General features: G+C 35.6%; 2 protein-coding genes across 2 annotated transcripts; one reads left to right on the top strand and one right to left on the bottom strand.

The window, feature by feature from the left end:
• Positions 1 to 308: 308 nt before the first annotated feature.
• On the bottom strand, positions 309 to 2647 carry LOC120327718 (histone PARylation factor 1-like). The gene is made up of 2 exons (XM_078114813.1): positions 1009 to 2647; positions 309 to 685 (listed from the first exon to the last, which is right to left on the bottom strand). The coding sequence occupies exons 1-2, from the start codon at positions 1899 to 1901 to the stop codon at positions 550 to 552; spliced, it is 1029 nt and encodes a 342-aa protein (XP_077970939.1). The 5' UTR covers positions 1902 to 2647; the 3' UTR covers positions 309 to 549.
• Positions 2648 to 2945: 298 nt separating this feature from the next.
• On the top strand, positions 2946 to 19276 carry LOC120327714 (DNA-directed RNA polymerase II subunit RPB1-like). Its single transcript, XM_039394060.2, has 29 exons — positions 2946 to 3329; positions 4608 to 4723; positions 4888 to 5041; positions 5227 to 5390; positions 5539 to 5683; positions 5920 to 6063; positions 6345 to 6506; positions 6710 to 6859; positions 7349 to 7552; positions 7928 to 8040; positions 8211 to 8433; positions 8748 to 8957; positions 9378 to 9641; positions 9739 to 9821; positions 9930 to 10050; positions 10410 to 10496; positions 10655 to 10790; positions 10928 to 11109; positions 11196 to 11369; positions 11657 to 11865; positions 12218 to 12320; positions 12474 to 12698; positions 13167 to 13368; positions 13445 to 13568; positions 13699 to 13828; positions 15159 to 15341; positions 15972 to 16193; positions 16739 to 16898; positions 17224 to 19276. The coding sequence occupies exons 1-29, from the start codon at positions 3249 to 3251 to the stop codon at positions 18846 to 18848; spliced, it is 6096 nt and encodes a 2031-aa protein (XP_039249994.1). The 5' UTR covers positions 2946 to 3248; the 3' UTR covers positions 18849 to 19276.
• Positions 19277 to 19495: the final 219 nt, after the last annotated feature.

Consider the following 19495-nt stretch of genomic DNA (forward strand, 5'->3'; position numbering starts at 1 on the left):
CTACTTGACTAACCTCATTGCAGCTTGTTTTATTCTATCTGCCTCTACATTTTACCTTCTCAGTCTGGAAAAGGACATCGATGACCAATGATGTTATAAAAATGAAGTGCGCCCTAATCCGCTCAAGGGACATCACATGCTTTGCTGCCTCAAGATTACAGATCGTTACATTATCTTATCTAATACAGATTGAAAGAAACATTAATTCACCTCCAGACCCCTCAGTATTTGTAACTATTTGCTTTCTTGGTTCCATGAGCACCTTAATCCTGAGCACTCGCTTGCTTGACACTTTGACAGACACAAAATTTACAGAAAAGTTATTTTCAAAGGTTCAACATGTGTAGAAAAATAGTTATTAAATGCTTAATCGAAACAAATCAAGAGGGAGCTGGTTCTAAACAGAATCATGCTCAATTTGATACTGGCAAGTAAAGAAAGAAGTATTGAAAAATAGGTTGCCTTGTGCAAATGAGAAGTATTAGATTTGTTTGAAACTTTATCAATGAATTTTATATTCTTTTCATATCACACGCAGACAATCCCAGGTCAGCCTATTGGTAATCGAGCATAATTCTCCTTTCTTCGATCTGCTAGGTGGCGTTCGATTATCTTCTTGTATAAATCCCTTTTTAGTAGTTCATATGCCATGGAAAGCATTCTTCCTGCTGCTTTATTCAAATATCTGAACAATTAATTTATTTAGTTGAGATAACTATGAATTATGGTAACTGGTAGGAATTTTAGAACAGTTATCCAGATTAATTCAAACTACTGTTGTAATATGGAATTATGAAAATGGCACAAACAATACAAAGCAATAAGATTTGCCAGGAATGAGAAGTCCTGAAATTCAAAACATATGCCAATGTTTAAACATCTTGTTTGCATCACTATGACGGCCTAAAAAGTCATACTGATAATTTGAACAAAGCATATTTTATTTACATTGTATAAAATTTGTTCAAAGTTTATATTTAGTTGAACAGAAAAATGTATTCAATATACCTTGACCCATAGCAGAACATATTGATACCCAATTCGAGACCCATCCCAAAATCACATTCATCATTGGCCAGTTGTACATTAGTCATCGTAAGCTGCATGACTTCAAATGCATCCATTCTTGCATCATCGTTAACTGCTTGATCAATATTTTTGAACATTCGTCTGAGTGTGCCAGTAGATTCTTGAACAGGTCTATAACCAACCTCGTTTTCATCAATTGGAACGACTATACCAGCCTTATGAAAAGTATAATCTACAATGTGTTTTCGTCGTTCATTTACATTGTCTGCTGCTTTTAAATCTATATTATAAGCGTCTACATACTCTTTAAACTTTGAGGAAAAATTTTGTAAGGCTGATTTTTGTTTGCCTTTAGCAGAAGATAGTTTTAGTTGTAGCTCATTGTTAATAGCGCAGAAAATGTTGTCCCCTATGATGTCAATTTCACAATCGTTGCCACTATTTGACACAACAATACATTCTTTGTCATTTGGATCATCTCTTAGGTAACCAATGTGATAAGGATTTTCTTTAGTGTCATCTGAGATAATTAAAGTCATCAGCTCAGGAGGGTCATAGAAAAATCTCCAATGAAGATAAAAATTCACTACAGAGTTGGATGCATCTGGTTTAATTGTTTTTGCTAGAACCTCGAATGGACCTACTAATCGAAGTCCAAGTGATGATAACGCTTCCAATGGCTTGGCCTTGTTTATTTGACAACACAACTCCCATAGTTGATGTAAATCTGCAGGGAACGTTACATTGTATGCATCCTTCAATAACTCAGTATTTTCGGTGTCAATCTTAAGTGATTTCTTTATTTGTTCTTTTTTTGAGACTTTCGGCTTCTGTTTTGTTTCAGCCTGCTTTTGACGCTTTTTGGGTGGCATTCCCGGCTATTATAGAACTATGAATCTAAATTACATGAGACTGTGAGAGGAGCATATAGGAATTTTATCCTGAAGTACACTTCGCTCGAGTCTTAATAAATGCTAAAATATTAACTTTAAATAGCATTTTGTCAAAAGTGAGACAGATTATAAAAGACACATTTAATCGAAAGAGTCAAAAAATTAGAAGCTTTCAGCTGTCGAATTTCAGAATTTAGTTGGCTTATCTCACCAGTCTACTGTCAGACAAAACTGCAAAAAGAGAATTTATGACCAAAGTTTTTTTCTAATAACTTCAGCTAAATTCTCGCACCAATCAGCAACTACTAACGCAAAAATCCCACTATGATTCTTTACAGTTTTGGTTGCTCTTGGCACTTTAGTAATTTCGTTCCGAGATCAGCTTCATTTATTTCCGTGTGAGTGCATATAACGTTTCAAGGCTGAAAGGTGACATATTTCTATCAATTATCTGATTTATTTTATCATCAATGCAACCATAGGTTGTATTAAATGGAAAACAAAACAAAAATATTAAAATGACAACAGAAACAAGAACTGTCGTTGGTCAAGTTCGATAAAAGTCTGAAAGTTCTGAAGTTATTGCTGAAACGTCACAATTTTAGTCTGATTTACCGAATATGAGAGGTTTAAAATACGACTCGTGTCCAATATCAGCAAAAATAAACTATCTATTACCCTAAAACACAAGCTAATCATTACGTAAAAATATTACCGCTACTATTACAGAGATATGAGGAAAGAAAAAAAGCTACGGCAAATGAGAATAACGAGCAAACCTGACCCACAGGGCTAAATACGCGCGCTTTCTCACATATTTACCTTCTCTCTTTCGCGGCCGAAGCGACTCAGCTGATAGATTTTTTCCTAAACTGTCCATCGTCATTCTCTCATTTATCCTTCGGTCACGTTTCATCAGCCAATCACAAGCTACTGTTGTCACAAAAATTGGTTAATGACGTCATCACTCAGAAGAAAGCCCCGCCTCTTCAACAAGTAATATAAAAGCAGCAACACGCCGTCGACAATCAGAAGCCCTCGTGGTGTACCGTCGGCGACGTCTCTCTGGAAAGCCTCTCCGCGTCAGTGCTGTTTATGACATTTGCACTTACTTACGTCAGTAAATTAGTGTTAATTGTCTTTTGAGGTTGTTTTATACCAGGAGGACGAATAACGAGACTTTCCGATTGATTTTTGCCAGAATAGATTTAAAATTGGTGTATGATCCAGTATTGAGCATAAACACGAAAGGTGTCGGCGCGTCACTTCGACCGGCGGCAAATTTAAAAACGTTGTTTGTCCATTTGCAAAACACAACTGAGAAAGATGGGGACTCTGACAGAATCAACTATACCTCTGAAGAATGTCAAACGTGTCCAGTTTGGTATCCTCAGTCCAGATGAGATTGTACGTGAATATGTTTATCTCAGTACGACTTTATGAGTTTTCTTGTTTGTTTGAAATGTTGATTATTCACATGCTTGTCTTATAATGGTTCTATAAGACAAAAAATGCTCATTTTACATGTGGTCACATTTGAAACAATTGATCGGCGGTTACACTCTCTCATGGTTGACCAATATTTCCTTTATCCATGTATTTGTTTCGTACTCTGTGTTATCTATCCTTGCATGCGCAGGGACAAGGAAAAAGTGTGTTTTTGATTGTACAATATGACATCATATTCACTGTAGTTCAATATGAAATATTAGTAATATAAATGTCCATCCAGTTTTTCTCAAGTGTTTTCTCTCTGATCCCATTTATTGGGGAGTGCAATTTTTTTGATGATGTAACAAGTGTTTATTGAGTCATTTTGGTCATGTTTTTGCACAATAAATATACAACTTTATCAAGTCATTTATTGTATTAAATGAAACATATTGGTTTATTATGAAGTTTTACGCTTTTAACAACCGTATTCTGAAGCAATCTTCACCTGAAATCCTATATTGTCAGTCTGGGTTACGTAATAAATATAATCTTCATTATCTTGCACCGAAGGATATTGACCGTTGTACAATAAAAAATTGTCTATAGTTCGAAAATTTCCTACTCTCATGTTAATGAAATTCAACAGAACTGTAAAAAATAAGAAGCATACATGCAATTAAAGGAGTAGTCGACTAGGGATAAAAATAAAATTTAATTGTCATTTTCTTCATGTAATAAATTTTTTATTGTGTGAAATTTCCTCAGCGCCAAAACGAATCCTGATGCGATAACTAATCACAACATTAAATTATTTTTTTCTGAAACCACCTCTCAAAAAATATCAGGAGAGTTGACAATTATTGTCATAGACACGACACATGTATGCTAAGCTGCGTGTCTGCTTTTTTGCAATTCTACAGTCATCCCGTTAATAAGCTGGTATATCTCATCATTTGTATTTCCATATATTCAGCATAGTGTTATATTCAGTATTTTTGTTGCAAGTCATTAATACATGGTTGCAAACACACAGCATACACACTCTCTTTTATTATTTTTCTCTATGTCCACTTGGTCATTTAAAATCACATGGTAATTTCAAGATGAAAAATATATTGAGAGCGATACTTGATTTACCTATAATACGTTTCTGATGTGAGGGCAGAAACCAATGAAGTTCGGTATAAATTCAGGGAATTAAAACAGGGTGTTTATAAGTATTTGAAATTTACTGACATATCTTTTTCACAGAAACGAATGTCTGTGACGGAAGGTGGGGTGCAATATCCAGAAGCATCGGAAGGTGGCAGACCCAAATTATTGGGTCTAATGGACCCTCGTCAAGGTGTTATTGATCGTATGTCAAGGTGCGATTAGTTTAATATCTGTCTGTTACATCATGGAATGTTCTTGAATCTATATACAGAATGCTGTTATCCACTTATATATTTCACTTGCCCAATGCAATCACACTTAATAAGCATGCTGCAATTATTATCATATTAATCAATTTAATTTATTCTTATTTTAGATGTCAGACTTGTGCCGGAAATATGACTGATTGCCCAGGACATTTTGGACATATTGACCTTTCGAAACCAGTTTTTCATGTTGGTTTTCTTACAAAGACTATAAAAGTTTTACGATGTGTTTGCTTTTATTGCTCCAAAATGCTTGTTGACAAGGTAGGAGACTGTTGTTTCGGACTCAACTTGCTTAGATGCAGACCCATTATTAACAATATTGTGATTTCTCAACCATTTTGACTAGTTTTCCTTTTCCAAACTTGACTATTTCCCCATGTGATACAATTCAGTGATAGGGTATATGGGTATTTTAGATTGTATATATAATATAATTGACTTTTCAGGGGAATCCCAAAATTCGAACAATTCTTGGAAAGTCCAAAGGTCAGCCGAGAAAACGTTTACTAAATGTTTACGAGTTGTGTAAAGGAAAAAACATTTGTGAAGGTGGAGAGGAAATGGATGAAACATTTGATGTTCAGCAACGAGAGGATGAGGAGCCTAAGAAGTAATGTTCTCCTCCTTTTTTATCTGCAATTTAATTAAGTAAATTTTTTAAAAACACATTAATTCCCATTATCCAAATTCTTCAAAAACAGTTATGATCCAAATTTTTTTTGCACTAAATTTCTAAACTGAGAATATTATGTTTTTAGGGTTGGACATGGGGGTTGTGGTCGATATCAACCAAAAATTAAAAGGACTGGTCTTGAATTGGTTGCTGAGTGGAAACATGTGAATGAAGACTCACAAGAGAAAAAAATTCCACTCACTGCTGAGAGAGTTCATGAAATATTCAAAGTATGATTATTTTCATTAATACAAAATGATCACTTAAGGCAGGGCCGGGTTTGAGACCTGAAGACAAACATATAATGACAGTCGAGGTATTGATTGTGTGCGGCTTGTGGCTTTTGATTCTAACCATAGTTTGATTCTATATATAGTGGGTAACTATAGTGGGATTTAATTGTCTTTAACAAACAAATTTCTCACCATATTTCAAACTAATTTTGTTGTGTTTCTTATTTTTGCAGCGAATCTCCGATGAAGAATCTGAAATAATGGGAATGGATCCTAGATTTGCGAGACCAGAATGGATGGTAATAACTGTTCTCCCCGTCCCACCACTCTGTGTCAGACCTTCTGTTGTAATGGGTGGTGGTAGTGCCAGAAGTCAGGTTAGTATTAGATTATCTTCTTTGTAGGGTTGAATTACCAAAATAGATAAATAGCAAATTCAGAGTATTAACACTGAATAGCAATTATATGTTTATATTCCATACATTCAGTGTTTTAAAGAGTCAAATGTGTATTATATAAATAAGAGGACCAGGAGAATTGCGTTCCTTTGAATATATAGTAGATCCTTACATATCTGTAACTGTAACTTCTTGTACAGGACTTTGTTCAAATTGAAAAACATCTGGTATTTAATTAATCTCCATACTCTGCTTAACAGGATGATTTGACCCACAAGCTTGCTGATATTATCAAATCAAACCAACAATTAAAAAGAAATGAACAGAATGGAACCGCAGCTCATATTATTGCAGAGGATATAAAATTATTGCAATTCCATGTTGCTACGTTATTTGACAATGAATTACCTGGTGTGCCGAGAGTAAGTAATATTTATAGACGACAAGAAGATGATATTATTTTTTCAAGATGTTGCTTAGCATAATTACCACATATAAACCAATTCTCATTTATTTAGGTTTGACTAATTTTGCTTGTACTGTTTGGGATTTTGTAAAGAAAATCGAAACAAAAAAATAATCGACTATGTATATATTATAAAACAGAGCTATTATTTCATTTCAGGCATTGCAAAAATCAGGAAGACCACTAAAATCAATCAAGCAAAGACTGAAAGCAAAAGAAGGAAGAATTCGTGGAAATTTGATGGGAAAGCGTGTTGATTTCTCTGCAAGAACAGTCATCACTCCTGATCCTAATTTGAAAATTGATACAGTGAGATACTATACTTCAATTAATAAAATGATAACTGATGAATGGTAGCATTTTTTTTATCCCTGATTGCATGCATACTAGTACATAGATGGAGATAGGATATCATACACTAACGATATATGATCATTTGTTGATTGTTTTTGTTCGTTATTTTCATGTTGTAATGACAAATTCTGTTCATGCTTTACATGTTCACGATATCATCAGAATCATTTTGATATCCTGTTGTATGTTTTCCTGTTCAATTTTGACGTGCTATATTCTTACTTCCAGTTTCAAAATTTCAATTAAGATTACATTTTGTTTTCTATGTGAGCCTAAATAAAGCATATCTTGTTACATTATTAAAAACTATAGCAGCATATGTGTATCAAAGATGTGTATCAGTATTTAATCTTACTAATTTATCTGTTTAATAATAATTATTACATCAATTGATTCTCATTTGAAATTTTTAAAACTTAACAAGTCAAAATTTCTTACTTGCAGATCGGTGTTCCTCGTTCCATAGCTGCAAATCTCACTTATCCTGAAATTGTCACTCCATTTAACATCGACAGAATGCAAGAGTTAGTTAGAAGAGGAAATAATCAATATCCTGGTGCAAAATATATCATAAGAGATTCGGGAGATCGAATTGATCTTCGTTATCATCCAAAACCGTCTGACTTACATCTGCAAGTTGGATACAAGGTATGATTTGATTCTACCTAACTAAGAAGCGAATGGTGGAAAATTTATGAGAGAACTGGACGAAACCTATTAATTTTCATTCACTGCGCTGAATACTTATAAATATGAAAGTATTTTCTGAATTTGGTTGTATTCGCACATTTCTTTAAATTATTGAAATAAATCTACACAAACTAAATGGATAGGACAGCATTTTTATATTTATCCTGGAGGAGAGAAAAGATCTTAAGGCGGCTAAATCATAAGGCAAATTGATTCATTATGTATTGCTTTGCATATTGATTTTTTATGATCTGAACTAGGTACTGTTTAATGCAATTTCTATAAGTCTTGAAAAAGTACACGTAATAGTGATGTCATACGACCCTTTGACAGGTTGAACGTCACATCAAAGACGGCGATGTTATTGTATTCAATCGTCAGCCGACACTGCATAAAATGTCTATGATGGGACACAAAGTTAAAGTTTTACCTTGGTCCACATTCAGGTTGACATTATTAACTTCTTTTTTATATCTGTAGGAATTTTACGTTAACTTGAATGTCTCGCCACCTGGTTGTATAATCCATGCTTTTATCATGTCTCAGTTAATTCAGGATCACAGCTTTTTTGTGTAAATATAAATATATTTTTCTAATATATTGTAAATGTTCTTAGAATGAATTTGTCTGTAACGACTCCATATAATGCTGATTTTGATGGTGATGAGATGAACATGCATGTACCACAAACTATGGAAACAAGAGCTGAGATTTTAGAGTTAGCAATGGTACCTCGTATGATCATCACACCGCAAAGCAATCGTCCTGTCATGGGTATTGTCCAGGACACACTGACCGCTGTCAGGAAAATGACCAAAAGAGATTCATTCATTGATAAGGTATATACCATGGTTATAATATTATACCCAATTTGGTAGAAATATAGTATTGTAGTGTTATCCATCGCATCCCCTATTAGGATTATTCTCATGAGCTTTGAGAAATTAGTGGAATACATTTACTTAATTAACAGAAGTATGATGCTTCTAAAAGCCTTGAAGTGCGGTGTAAATTGTTAATTGAATCAATTGACTAAAACATGCAAGCCACAAAACTATTTATTTGTTATGTAATAATTTGAAATTTTTCCTGAGGGTTCAATTTTTCTTTTTTAATAAAAAAAAGTTGATTTGTATGTATTTTTGCGTTGCAGCCATTCTTCATGAATTTACTAATGTATCTTGAAAACTGGGATGGGCACATGCCACAACCTGCCATTTTGAAGCCAAAACCACTGTGGACTGGAAAACAAGTATTTTCATTGATTGTCCCACCAGGCATTAACTGTGTCAGAACACACAGTACTCATCCTGATGGAGAAGATTCTGGACCTTATAAACATATATCGCCTGGTGATACAAAGGTAAATGAAAATTATTTCAAGTCCCAGAACAGTCAATAAACATCAATTAGTTACAAACATTCCATAACAAAGCTTAAATAACCAATTTTCTAAGCTTAACTGTTCTACCGTTTTCATGGTATCTTGTGTCCCAGTGTATTTTTCGTTAGATGTTTACCACATTGGCCGAAAACTCATCAATATTTCTAGAGCAGTGGTGGGCAAGGCTTTTAGACCAGGGACGGTGACGAAACTAAATTTAATCACAATTTCAATGAATTCCTTAGTTATTTTTAGCTAAAACATCGAAATGTGGTTTTATTTTGGCGCAGCATCAGGTGGGCCAGATTTAATTACCCAACGATATGTCCCGTGGGCCCTAGTTGCCCATGTCAGTTCTAGAATATCAAGTATCAATGCCAAATATTATATTATACCCAGGTTGTAGTCGAAAACGGTACTCTTCTGAGTGGTATCATTTGCAAAAAATCACTTGGAACATCATCTGGATCATTGTGTCACATGGTGGCGCTGGAACACACTCCAGATGTTTGTCGTGAGTTTTATTCAAACATTCAAACCGTTGTCAACTACTGGTTGATGGTCGAAGGTCACTCAATCGGTATTGGAGACACTATTGCTGATGCACAAACCTACCAAGATATTCAAAATCAGATTCGTAAAGCAAAGCAAGAGGTCATAGAGGTAAGTGATGATTTACATCTTCTTCACCAGATAGTTTATAGGTTTTTTTACAGTATTGTTAGGAGAAAAAAGATTTCCAATATCTTTTTTGTTTCAGGTAATTGAAAAAGCCCACAAAGAAGATTTGCAACCAACACCTGGTAACACATTGAGACAGACATTTGAGAACCAAGTGAACAGGTAAGATTTATTTTCATCTCAATTTCTGATATAAAGTATAATGTACAGATTTTTAAAAATAATATTTTTTTTATAGAATAAATAATAGAATAAATATTTTTTTTATAGAATTTTGAACGATGCTCGTGACAAAACTGGTTCATCTGCCCAGAAGAGTTTGTCTGAATTTAACAATTTTAAGGCTATGGTGGTCGCTGGATCCAAAGGATCAAAAATTAATATTTCCCAGGTAATGATAATGTATAGATGTCATGTAACCAATATATATTTGCCCCCAACTGATGCATACAGTCCATTGCGTTATTCACATACAGACAAAACATGATTTCTTATTCTTATTTATCATTCCCTCTCACACTAGTTATTGCAAGAACAGCAATAGTCACAATTGATTACAATTCCAGTCTTATACAAGCCTTATCTGTTATTGTATTAGTTGCTACAGTGGGAAGAATCCTAAGTCTATCATGCCCAAGTTTCCAGTTTTTGAATGATAGTATGGTAAAATTGGTATGCGAGTGTACAACTTTCCAGTTGTGTTCTTTATTATTCAAATATCATTGACTATGTTATTTTGTATTTTCATAGGTCATTGCTGTTGTAGGGCAACAAAACGTTGAAGGAAAAAGAATTCCGTTTGGTTTCAGACACAGAACACTTCCTCATTTTATAAAGGTGAGATCCAGTTTGAAAATCCTAGTCCTATTTTTATAAGCAAAGCAGTTCAAACATTTCAGTCCGGTCTGCTTCGTGAATCGTATTAGTGAAAAATTAGATGAACTACCATTAATTTTATCTATTATTCAAACATACTTTCAATCGTGTTTTCTCAGGATGATTATGGTCCAGAATCCAGAGGATTTGTTGAAAACTCATATCTTGCTGGTTTGACTCCAACTGAATTTTTCTTTCACGCTATGGGAGGAAGAGAAGGTCTTATTGATACTGCTGTCAAAACTGCAGAAACTGGTAAATGCTTGGATTTTGTTTATTTGTTACAGAAATTAGGATACATTGATCTTCTTGCACTCGCATCTAGAAATCAGTTTTAAATGACTATCGGTGAAAAATTCTGTTGCACCAAATTAATATATTGCTTGTTTCAGGTTATATTCAGCGTCGTTTGATCAAGGCTATGGAATCTGTGATGGTACGTTATGACGGAACATTGCGACAATCAAACAATTACATGATACAATTGAGATATGGTGAAGATGGACTTGCTGGAGAAAGAGTTGAATTTCAAAATCTGGCAACATTGAAACCAAGTCACAAAAACTTTGAAAAAGTAAGTTTATCTTTCAGTAAAGGATGCCTGGTAAGATGGAAAATTATGGCCACTATTGAATATTAATGTTTGTATGTAATTTCTAGAAATTCCGTCTGGATTATAACAATGAAAGACATTTGCGTCACTGCATGACTGAAGAATTGATTCGTGATATACAAACTGATGTCAGTATGCAACAAGCACTTGATGGTGAATTTGAATCATTGCGAGCAGATCGTGAAGTTATTCGAAGTATTTTCCCGAGTGGTGACAGCAAGGTATTTTAAATCAGTGTTGGGGAGGCTTCAGTTGAGTCAACCTCTAAGTGGCTCGTCTAAATAAAATGACTTGGATTCGTACTCAATTAATCGTCAGTGAGACCTAACTCAGTAATTGACTCTGGGTTAGGGACTTCTATTCAGCCATTCGAAAACTGCAGCTAAATCAATAGACAGACTAATGTAATTGGAAATTGTTTCCCCTCAACCCAAAATTAATGTTTGAAGTTGTTTATGTATCAACTTATGAGTGTGGCAGCACAAAATATCTTGACAATTTCTTTTAGGTTGTTTTGCCTGTAAACCTCAGCAGATTGATCTGGAATGCACAAAAAATATTTCATATTGATCTGAGACAACCTTCATCTGTGAATCCTGTTCGTGTAATTGAGGGAGTCCAAGACCTAAGTAAAAAACTCATCATTGTGAGTGGAGAAGATAAATTGAGCAAAGAAGCGCAACATAATGCAACTCTTCTTTTCAATGTACATTTGAGGTAAATGAAGTTTATATTGACCCCTGCATTGTTAAGTTTGTTCAAAACGAAGGAATATTATAAGATCAGTTGAATTTTCTCAGTTGTATCAGTTGTATGTTTGGTTGTCTAATATATACCTCTGCTAGCTGTCTATAATATTTTTCTCAAATAAGCGGTGCGATATTGAATGTTACCCGGTAATGCATATGGCTGTTTGATTGTTTATTAATAAAAAGTTAAGTACTGTCGAAAGAATTTGAAACTTAGACTTAAATTGGCTGACCTATTGTACAAGATGAATATTGTTAAACCAATATAATCAGGCTGATTATCAAACTATTTGTCAAAATCAATAAATACTTTTTTAAAGATCTACTCTCTGTACGAAACGTGTTGCTGAGGAATTCAGATTATCCACTGAAGCATTTGAATGGATTCTCGGTGAAATAGAAACACGATTTCAACAAGCTCAGGTAAGTTTGATTAATGCCTTCATTTTTCAGTTACCTAGTTATGATTGCAATGTTATGAAAGTTAACAGAAAGTTTGAAACCACATTCCTGTGAATAATATAAAGCAGAACATTATCTTATAATGTTTGTTTTTATTTATGTTGAATAAAACAGGCTCATCCTGGTGAAATGGTGGGAGCTTTGGCTGCACAATCACTTGGAGAACCTGCCACACAGATGACATTGAATACTTTTCACTACGCTGGTGTATCAGCAAAGAACGTCACTCTTGGTGTACCTCGTTTGAAGGAATTGATCAACATTTCAAAAAAGCCTAGAACACCTTCTCTTACTATATTTTTGATTGGACAACCAACCCGGGATGCCCAAAGATGCAAGGTATGGTTCAACTTGTTGATATGAAGTGGATTGTTTTGCTGAATTCTTGCTGTGGTTGTTGGAAAAAATCACTTTTTTGGCAACAAGTGAACTAATTGCTTTGGAATTTCCAGTGCAAAATGGAAGAAGTCACTAGAAGGCTATTTCTGACTCCTAATTTTTTTTAAATTGTCTGTGTAAAGAGATCTAGGTGACTTGATATTTTTGTCAAAAATTCTGCCGTTCATTTCAAAAATGGGGAAACATTTTTATATTCCATATTGCTCAACTGTCTCTGTCTGTTGGTAAATCATTTTGACTAACTAAGTGCTCTCAGGCCTTAACTTGTGTGCGGCCGTCATGTCCACATATTCCAGCAATACTCACTTGTTTCATACATATTATGAAAATATTATTCAAAAGCTTTTTCTCTTGTGGTATTGCTTTGAGCTATAATTTATATCTTTATTCTTGCCTCTTTTTTTTCAGGATGTCTTATGTAGATTGGAGCATGCAACACTCAGGAAAGTGACTGCAAATACAGCAATTTATTATGATCCTGATCCAATGAACACTGTTATTCAAGAAGATCAAGAATTTGTCAATGTTTATTATGAAATGCCTGATTTTGATGTCGGCCGTATTTCACCCTGGTTACTCCGTATTGAATTGGACAGGAAAAGAATGACTGGTAACTACTGGTTGTTTCATTTGTGTAATCTAGAAGCAGATAAGTTCCCATTACTCATGCTACTAATGTTTTTCAGATAAAAAGTTGACTATGGAACAGATTGCTGAAAAAATTAGTGCTGGGTTCGGCGATGATCTCAATTGTATTTTCAATGATGATAACGCTGAAAAACTTGTTCTACGGATCAGAATTATGAACAAGTATGTAACAATAATTTTTGTGTACTTTTTTGTCATTCGTTATGCATAGATAGTAAAATTACTGCTTAGCTGTAGAAAAATGGCTACCTGTGACTTTAGGATTAGATACAATATTCTTATTTTCTCTTAGTGATGAGTCAAAAATGGACGAGGATACAGAAGAACAAGCTGATAAAATGGAAGATGATGTTTTCCTAAGATACATTGAAGCTAATATGTTGACGGACATGACCTTACAAGGAATTCCGCAAATTGCTAAAGTAAGTTGGTGCCTTATTTCAATAGTATTAAGGAGTTCAATAGTATTAAGAAGTACATTATCTCATAAAATTTATATATATGGTTATATTCGAGTCTTGGATCACCAATAATATGAAATTGAATGAAATATATCCAAGAATCCATGAAATATAACATTTCACTGTAACTTAATTAATAAATAATATAAAAACAGTTGTCTCCCAATGTTTTTTCTCAGCATGATGCTCTTTATATTTGTTCCTGATACAACACCCCACTTCATAAATGATATTATTTACTTAATTCAATGTTTGAAATAATGTCAATATTATTGCAACCTCTGCTGTAATGCCTTTACGTAATGAAACTAATATCTGACTGAAAGTTTAAAAATAAATTTGAGGATTGTAGAAAAAAACTCATATAAGTTTAGAATTTATTATTCCACCCACATATTATTAATCTTTAATTTCTGAAATTGCTTTTAATAAGCACTCAAAATTAGGCTTGTTTCCTGTCTCGTAATATATTTCTATGTTGTTGGTGGCCAATCACGCAATCGCTCTTTTCTCTCATGTTGTGCAAACAGTTTGAATGAACTTGGCAACCTTGTAACATCCAGTCGGTAAACGCTTGGTGTGCGTTTATATACCTGCCGTCAAACGCCTTTTTCTTAAAATTTATTCTCTCTTTTTTGTTGTTCTGATACCAAAGTATCAGTCAACTCAGTTTTCTATAGTTTAATGGGTGCTCGTTTGGTATGTACCATTTATCCATGGTTTGTGTTTGGCAAATAATTCAAACTACAGTATCACGACCTGTTCATGTGACACCCTTTTTCAATCTTAGTACATTGTCTGTACGTTTCCCTCCCCTGTTGAACTCCCTTTTTCTCTTCTCTCGTTTTATGTTGGAATAGGAGAGAAAATAAAGACAAAATAGAAGGAAGAAATATTGCCCTACAGTTGCGCAATAATAGTCTGTTGTGCACGGAAGAGAGAGCTCTATGTATTATTGCGCTAATAAGAGCAAACTATCCGGTTTCATAACACCGTTTCATTTGCACCATTGATCGCAAGCACGGCCTTTGCATTTTTCTATAACTAATGGCTAGTCAGGCTTGTCAAAAACATAGATTTTCTTAATTTCCTCTTCAGAATGAGCAGGTCTACTTTATTTTGCTAAATTGCTGTTTTTGTTTTATATTTTTCACATATCCACCTATCTCCAAAGGGTGCATTGTCTTGCATGAAATAGTATTCCAGGATGGGCCTGCATTTAATTTGTAAGATTGGTTGTTTGTGAAAGAATTTAGGCTACTTGTCCTATAACATCAATGTTTTCTTCAAGGTTTATATGCATCTGCCAAAAGAAGAAAGCAAAAAAAGAATTGTCATAACCAAAGAAGGTGAATTCAATGCAGTGCAAGATTGGATTCTTGAAACTGATGGAACTGCTTTGATGAGAGTATTATCGGAAAGGGACATTGATCCTGTTCGAACAACTTCCAACGATATTTGTGAAATATTTGCGGTAGGCTGGGCTTAATTTATGTTAGGCTTAAGGGTATATCTCAATCCACTGATGTTTTTGCGCCAAAATTAGAATAACCTTCCAAATTCATTTTAATATTTCATAGTTAGTTAATAGCACAGATTGCATCTTTTAGAGCTAACCGGAATATGATAAAGAAGTTACTTTTCGTGGTCTAAATAATTAATCTTCTAAACGTAATAGGCTATTCTATTCAAACTTTAGCCTGGTCACAATCTCATATAGGTTTTTAATTCTTGTTAGGTCTCGTTTTTTGCACCATGAATAGTTGGTCTTATTCTATTTGTCTTATTTTTGCACCCCCTAATGAGGGTCATATATGTATTTAGGTTCCATTACATTTGAACCCATGACAATTGCACCTGTATGCTATTGCATCTATGGAATTTTTTTTGTTTTTCGGATAGTTGAACTCATACTAACCCTAACCCATGGGTTTTAGCACCCGCATATAGATTGAACCCGTGGATATACACATGGGTTCAAATGTACGTGGGTTCAAATGTACGGTCACCATGTATTTATGGTCATCTCATGCAGCCCTGGATGGTTTAAATGCTGATTCATGGAGGACTATTTTTTATAACACTATACTCTCTATCTTTTCAGGTGCTTGGTATTGAAGCTGTACGAAAAGCCTTGGAGCGTGAAATCAATCATGTCATATCTTTCGATGGATCATATGTAAACTATCGTCACTTAGCTCTTCTATGTGATGTCATGACATGCAAAGGACACTTGATGGCAATCACGAGACATGGAATCAACAGACAAGAAACAGGAGCACTGATGAGATGCTCGTTTGAGGAAACCGTGGATATTCTTATGGAGGTAGGTGTTGAATAATATTACACATTGTAATATTTGAATGTACTCAAGTTAATGTTATTGCTACTAAGTTAAAAATTGACAATTCTATGGCACTATGCGAAAGATATTTTAGAAACCAGCATCTTTGTCTCTTATACGAAAAGCATATTGTAGCATTTTAAATATGTGAATAAACCATCAGGCCATATTGCATTAAACTGTATTTGTTGACGACTTGACAATCAATCAATCAATCAAATCGTTTTTATTAGCCGTCCAGGCAAACGGGCACACAAAAATTGAAGCAAAATTGAAAATATATACATGCCTTTGTCCAGAACGGATAGGATGGCCGCAATATGACCATTTGGTCTACATGTCAGTGGCTTGCAATAGCTGCATTAATTAAAATTTAGGAATCGAACACAATCGCTACCTTCTGTATTCTTTCTCCCCCACGCATATCCGTGGTTGCCCGTGAATTTACAACTAAATAAGTTCTTCTGAGTGAGTTTATATAACTTTGATATCAGCTAATCAGCATTAAAAAAACTTTCTGATTTCAGGCTGCTTCATCAGCTGAGACCGATTTCATGAGTGGAGTTTCTGAAAATATCATGCTGGGACAACTTATACCTGGTGGTACAGGATGTTTCCAATTATTACTTGATGCAGAAAAATGCAAACAGGCTATGGAAATCCCAACAAACATCGGTGGTGTTGGAGGTAGTTCTTGCTGTTATTTTTCTAATTTATTTATTGAACTATACATGTTAATTCGAAAATGGTTTGGTATTAATTTTGGAATAATTTGAATAAACCCATTCTACAGCAAAACTTTTACTTCCAAAAATATGCTTCCTGGGTGAAAATGATATTATTCACAAATTATCAGATTAAGAATGCATCTTTTTTGAATATCTGGAGTATAGAATGACCTAATTGTGGCACCTGTGCCACTTCTTTCTTTACCATACCATATTTCTACATACTATACTTCCTATGCTGGATTTCCAGAAAAATTTCAACCAATTTTGCATTTTTCTTCTAGGTACTGGCATGTTCTTTGGATCAATGGCTTCACCAAGTTCTATGTCACCGAGCATGACACCTTGGGCAGGTGGTGCAACGCCAGCATTTGCTGGAGCATTTACTCCTGGCTATGGTTCTGGAATGACGCCAAGTGCTGCTGCTTTCTCTCCTGCACAATCTGATGCGTCTGGTTTTTCACCTGGATACAGTCCAGCTTGGAGTCCTGCTCAATCACCAGGACCTGCAAGCCCTGGTTCTCCATATATACCATCGCCAAAGCATTCATCATTGTCTCCAAGTTACTCACCAGTATCACCTGCTTATGAACCAGGGACACCAGGCACACCACAAAGCCCGAAATACAGTCCAGGATACACACCTACAAGTCCGACGTATTCACCTACTTCACCGAGATATTCCCCAACGAGCCCAGGATACAGCCCGACGTCACCTTCATATTCTCCGACCAGTCCGTCTTATTCACCTACATCACCAAGCTACAGTCCGACGTCACCTTCGTATTCACCAACAAGTCCATCATATTCACCTACGAGTCCAAGTTACAGTCCGACTTCGCCATCGTACTCACCAACGAGTCCATCCTATTCACCGACGTCTCCAAGCTACAGTCCAACATCACCCAGCTACTCCCCAACCTCTCCGAGCTACAGCCCCACTTCACCAAGCTATTCTCCAACCTCTCCAAGCTACAGTCCCACTTCACCAAGTTATTCACCCACTTCACCATCCTATTCCCCAACCAGCCCCTCATATTCTCCCACTTCACCCAGTTACAGCCCAACCTCACCTTCCTACTCCCCCACAAGTCCTTCATATTCTCCAACCAGCCCGAGCTACAGTCCGACGAGCCCCTCATATTCTCCTACCAGTCCTTCGTACTCGCCTACTAGTCCGAGTTATTCACCAAGCTCACCAAAGTATTCACCATCGTCTCCTTCATATAGTCCTTCGTCTCCGAGCTACTCGCCATCAAGTCCAAAGTATTCACCAGCTAGTCCATCTTACAGTCCAGCCTCACCAGAGTACAGCCCATCAAGTCCCAAATACGCTCCATCAAGTCCGAGCTATTCACCATCGTCACCATCTTACTCTCCATCATCACCATCATACAGTCCTACATCACCAAAATATTCCCCATCAAGCCCGAGCTATTCTCCATCGAGTCCATCATACTCGCCTGCAAGCCCGGAATACTCGCCATCATCACCAAACTATTCACCATCGAGTCCAAAATCAGGACCTGCAAGTCCATCGTACAGTCCATCTTTGGGCTACTCTCCAAGCAGTCCTAACTATTCTCCAACAAGTCCTGCTTATTCACCTTCAAGTCCGGGATATTCTCCATCAAGCCCACAGTATACTCCAACGAGTCCGACATACACACCAGGGGATCAGGAATCTGCTGCTGCATCACCATCTTACAGTCCATCTAGTCCGTCATATAGTCCAGCCAGCCCTGCTTACTCGCCAGCAAGTCCTAGCTACACCCCTGCCTATTCACCATCAAGTCCGCAAGACTCCTATTCTCCAACAAGCCCTGGATATAGTCCTTCTTCACCAGGGTACACCCCGAGTACACCAGGGGGTGGGATCTACCCACCACAAGATGAGGATTCTGATTGAGAAAATTGTGACTAAACTGTGCAATCGTTCAATGACGAAACTTGAGATATATGGCAAAAACTGTCTTTACTTTGTTTACAAGGACTGCAGTAGTGCCTTAGCTACATCTTATTTGTTTGTTTTTCTTTGTCAAAAAATTTTAAAAAAGCATTATTACCAAAAAAAAGTAATGCATAATCGTGACAGTTTTGTTTCTGAAACAGCTTTTGGGTATTGAGTACAATCAAGCTTTTGCTGTAGTACATGGAAAACATTTATTTATTTGTGTGCTATTTTTGTTATTATTTCTCTTGTGGTAAAGTTTCTCTCAAAAGCCTGAGTTTGTGTGATGCATTCCTTAGATGTGCTTCTCATGTACAATATGCTTTGTTCGTATCTTACCCTGACGCCACATGATTGCAAAAAAATAAAAGCTTATTCCATCAAAACTTATGTCTGGTATGTTGAGTTTGTTTCACAAAAACTTATTCAGCACAACCTTGAATCATGGGTCATCTGAAACTCGAGTTGATTCAGGCTCACTGGCAGTTAATTGATTAGGGTTATGAATCCAAGTCCAAATGCAGTCTGGTCAATGACAAGCCCTAAAAGATTCATTCTGTGTTAAACGAATACTCCCGAGGTATGTGAACCAAGATGGCGAACAT

This window comes from Styela clava, chromosome 7 (assembly GCF_964204865.1).
Source record: "Styela clava chromosome 7, kaStyClav1.hap1.2, whole genome shotgun sequence".
NCBI lineage: Eukaryota > Metazoa > Chordata > Ascidiacea > Stolidobranchia > Styelidae > Styela > Styela clava.

Bases quoted from the DNA above. Each gene is read 5' to 3' on its own strand.
- LOC120327718 (XM_078114813.1), bottom strand. From the start codon at position 1,901: ATGCCACCCAAAAAGCGTCAAAAGCAGGCTGAAACAAAACAGAAGCCG. The intron at 686-1,008 runs GTATATTGAATA...TTAATTGTTCAG, and splicing joins ATGTTCTGCTATGGGTCAAG to ATATTTGAATAAAGCAGCAG.
- LOC120327714 (XM_039394060.2), top strand. From the start codon at position 3,249: ATGGGGACTCTGACAGAATCAACTATACCTCTGAAGAATGTCAAACGT. The intron at 8,434-8,747 runs GTATATACCATG...TTTGCGTTGCAG, and splicing joins GAGATTCATTCATTGATAAG to CCATTCTTCATGAATTTACT. The intron at 10,051-10,409 runs GTAATGATAATG...GTATTTTCATAG, and splicing joins CAAAAATTAATATTTCCCAG to GTCATTGCTGTTGTAGGGCA.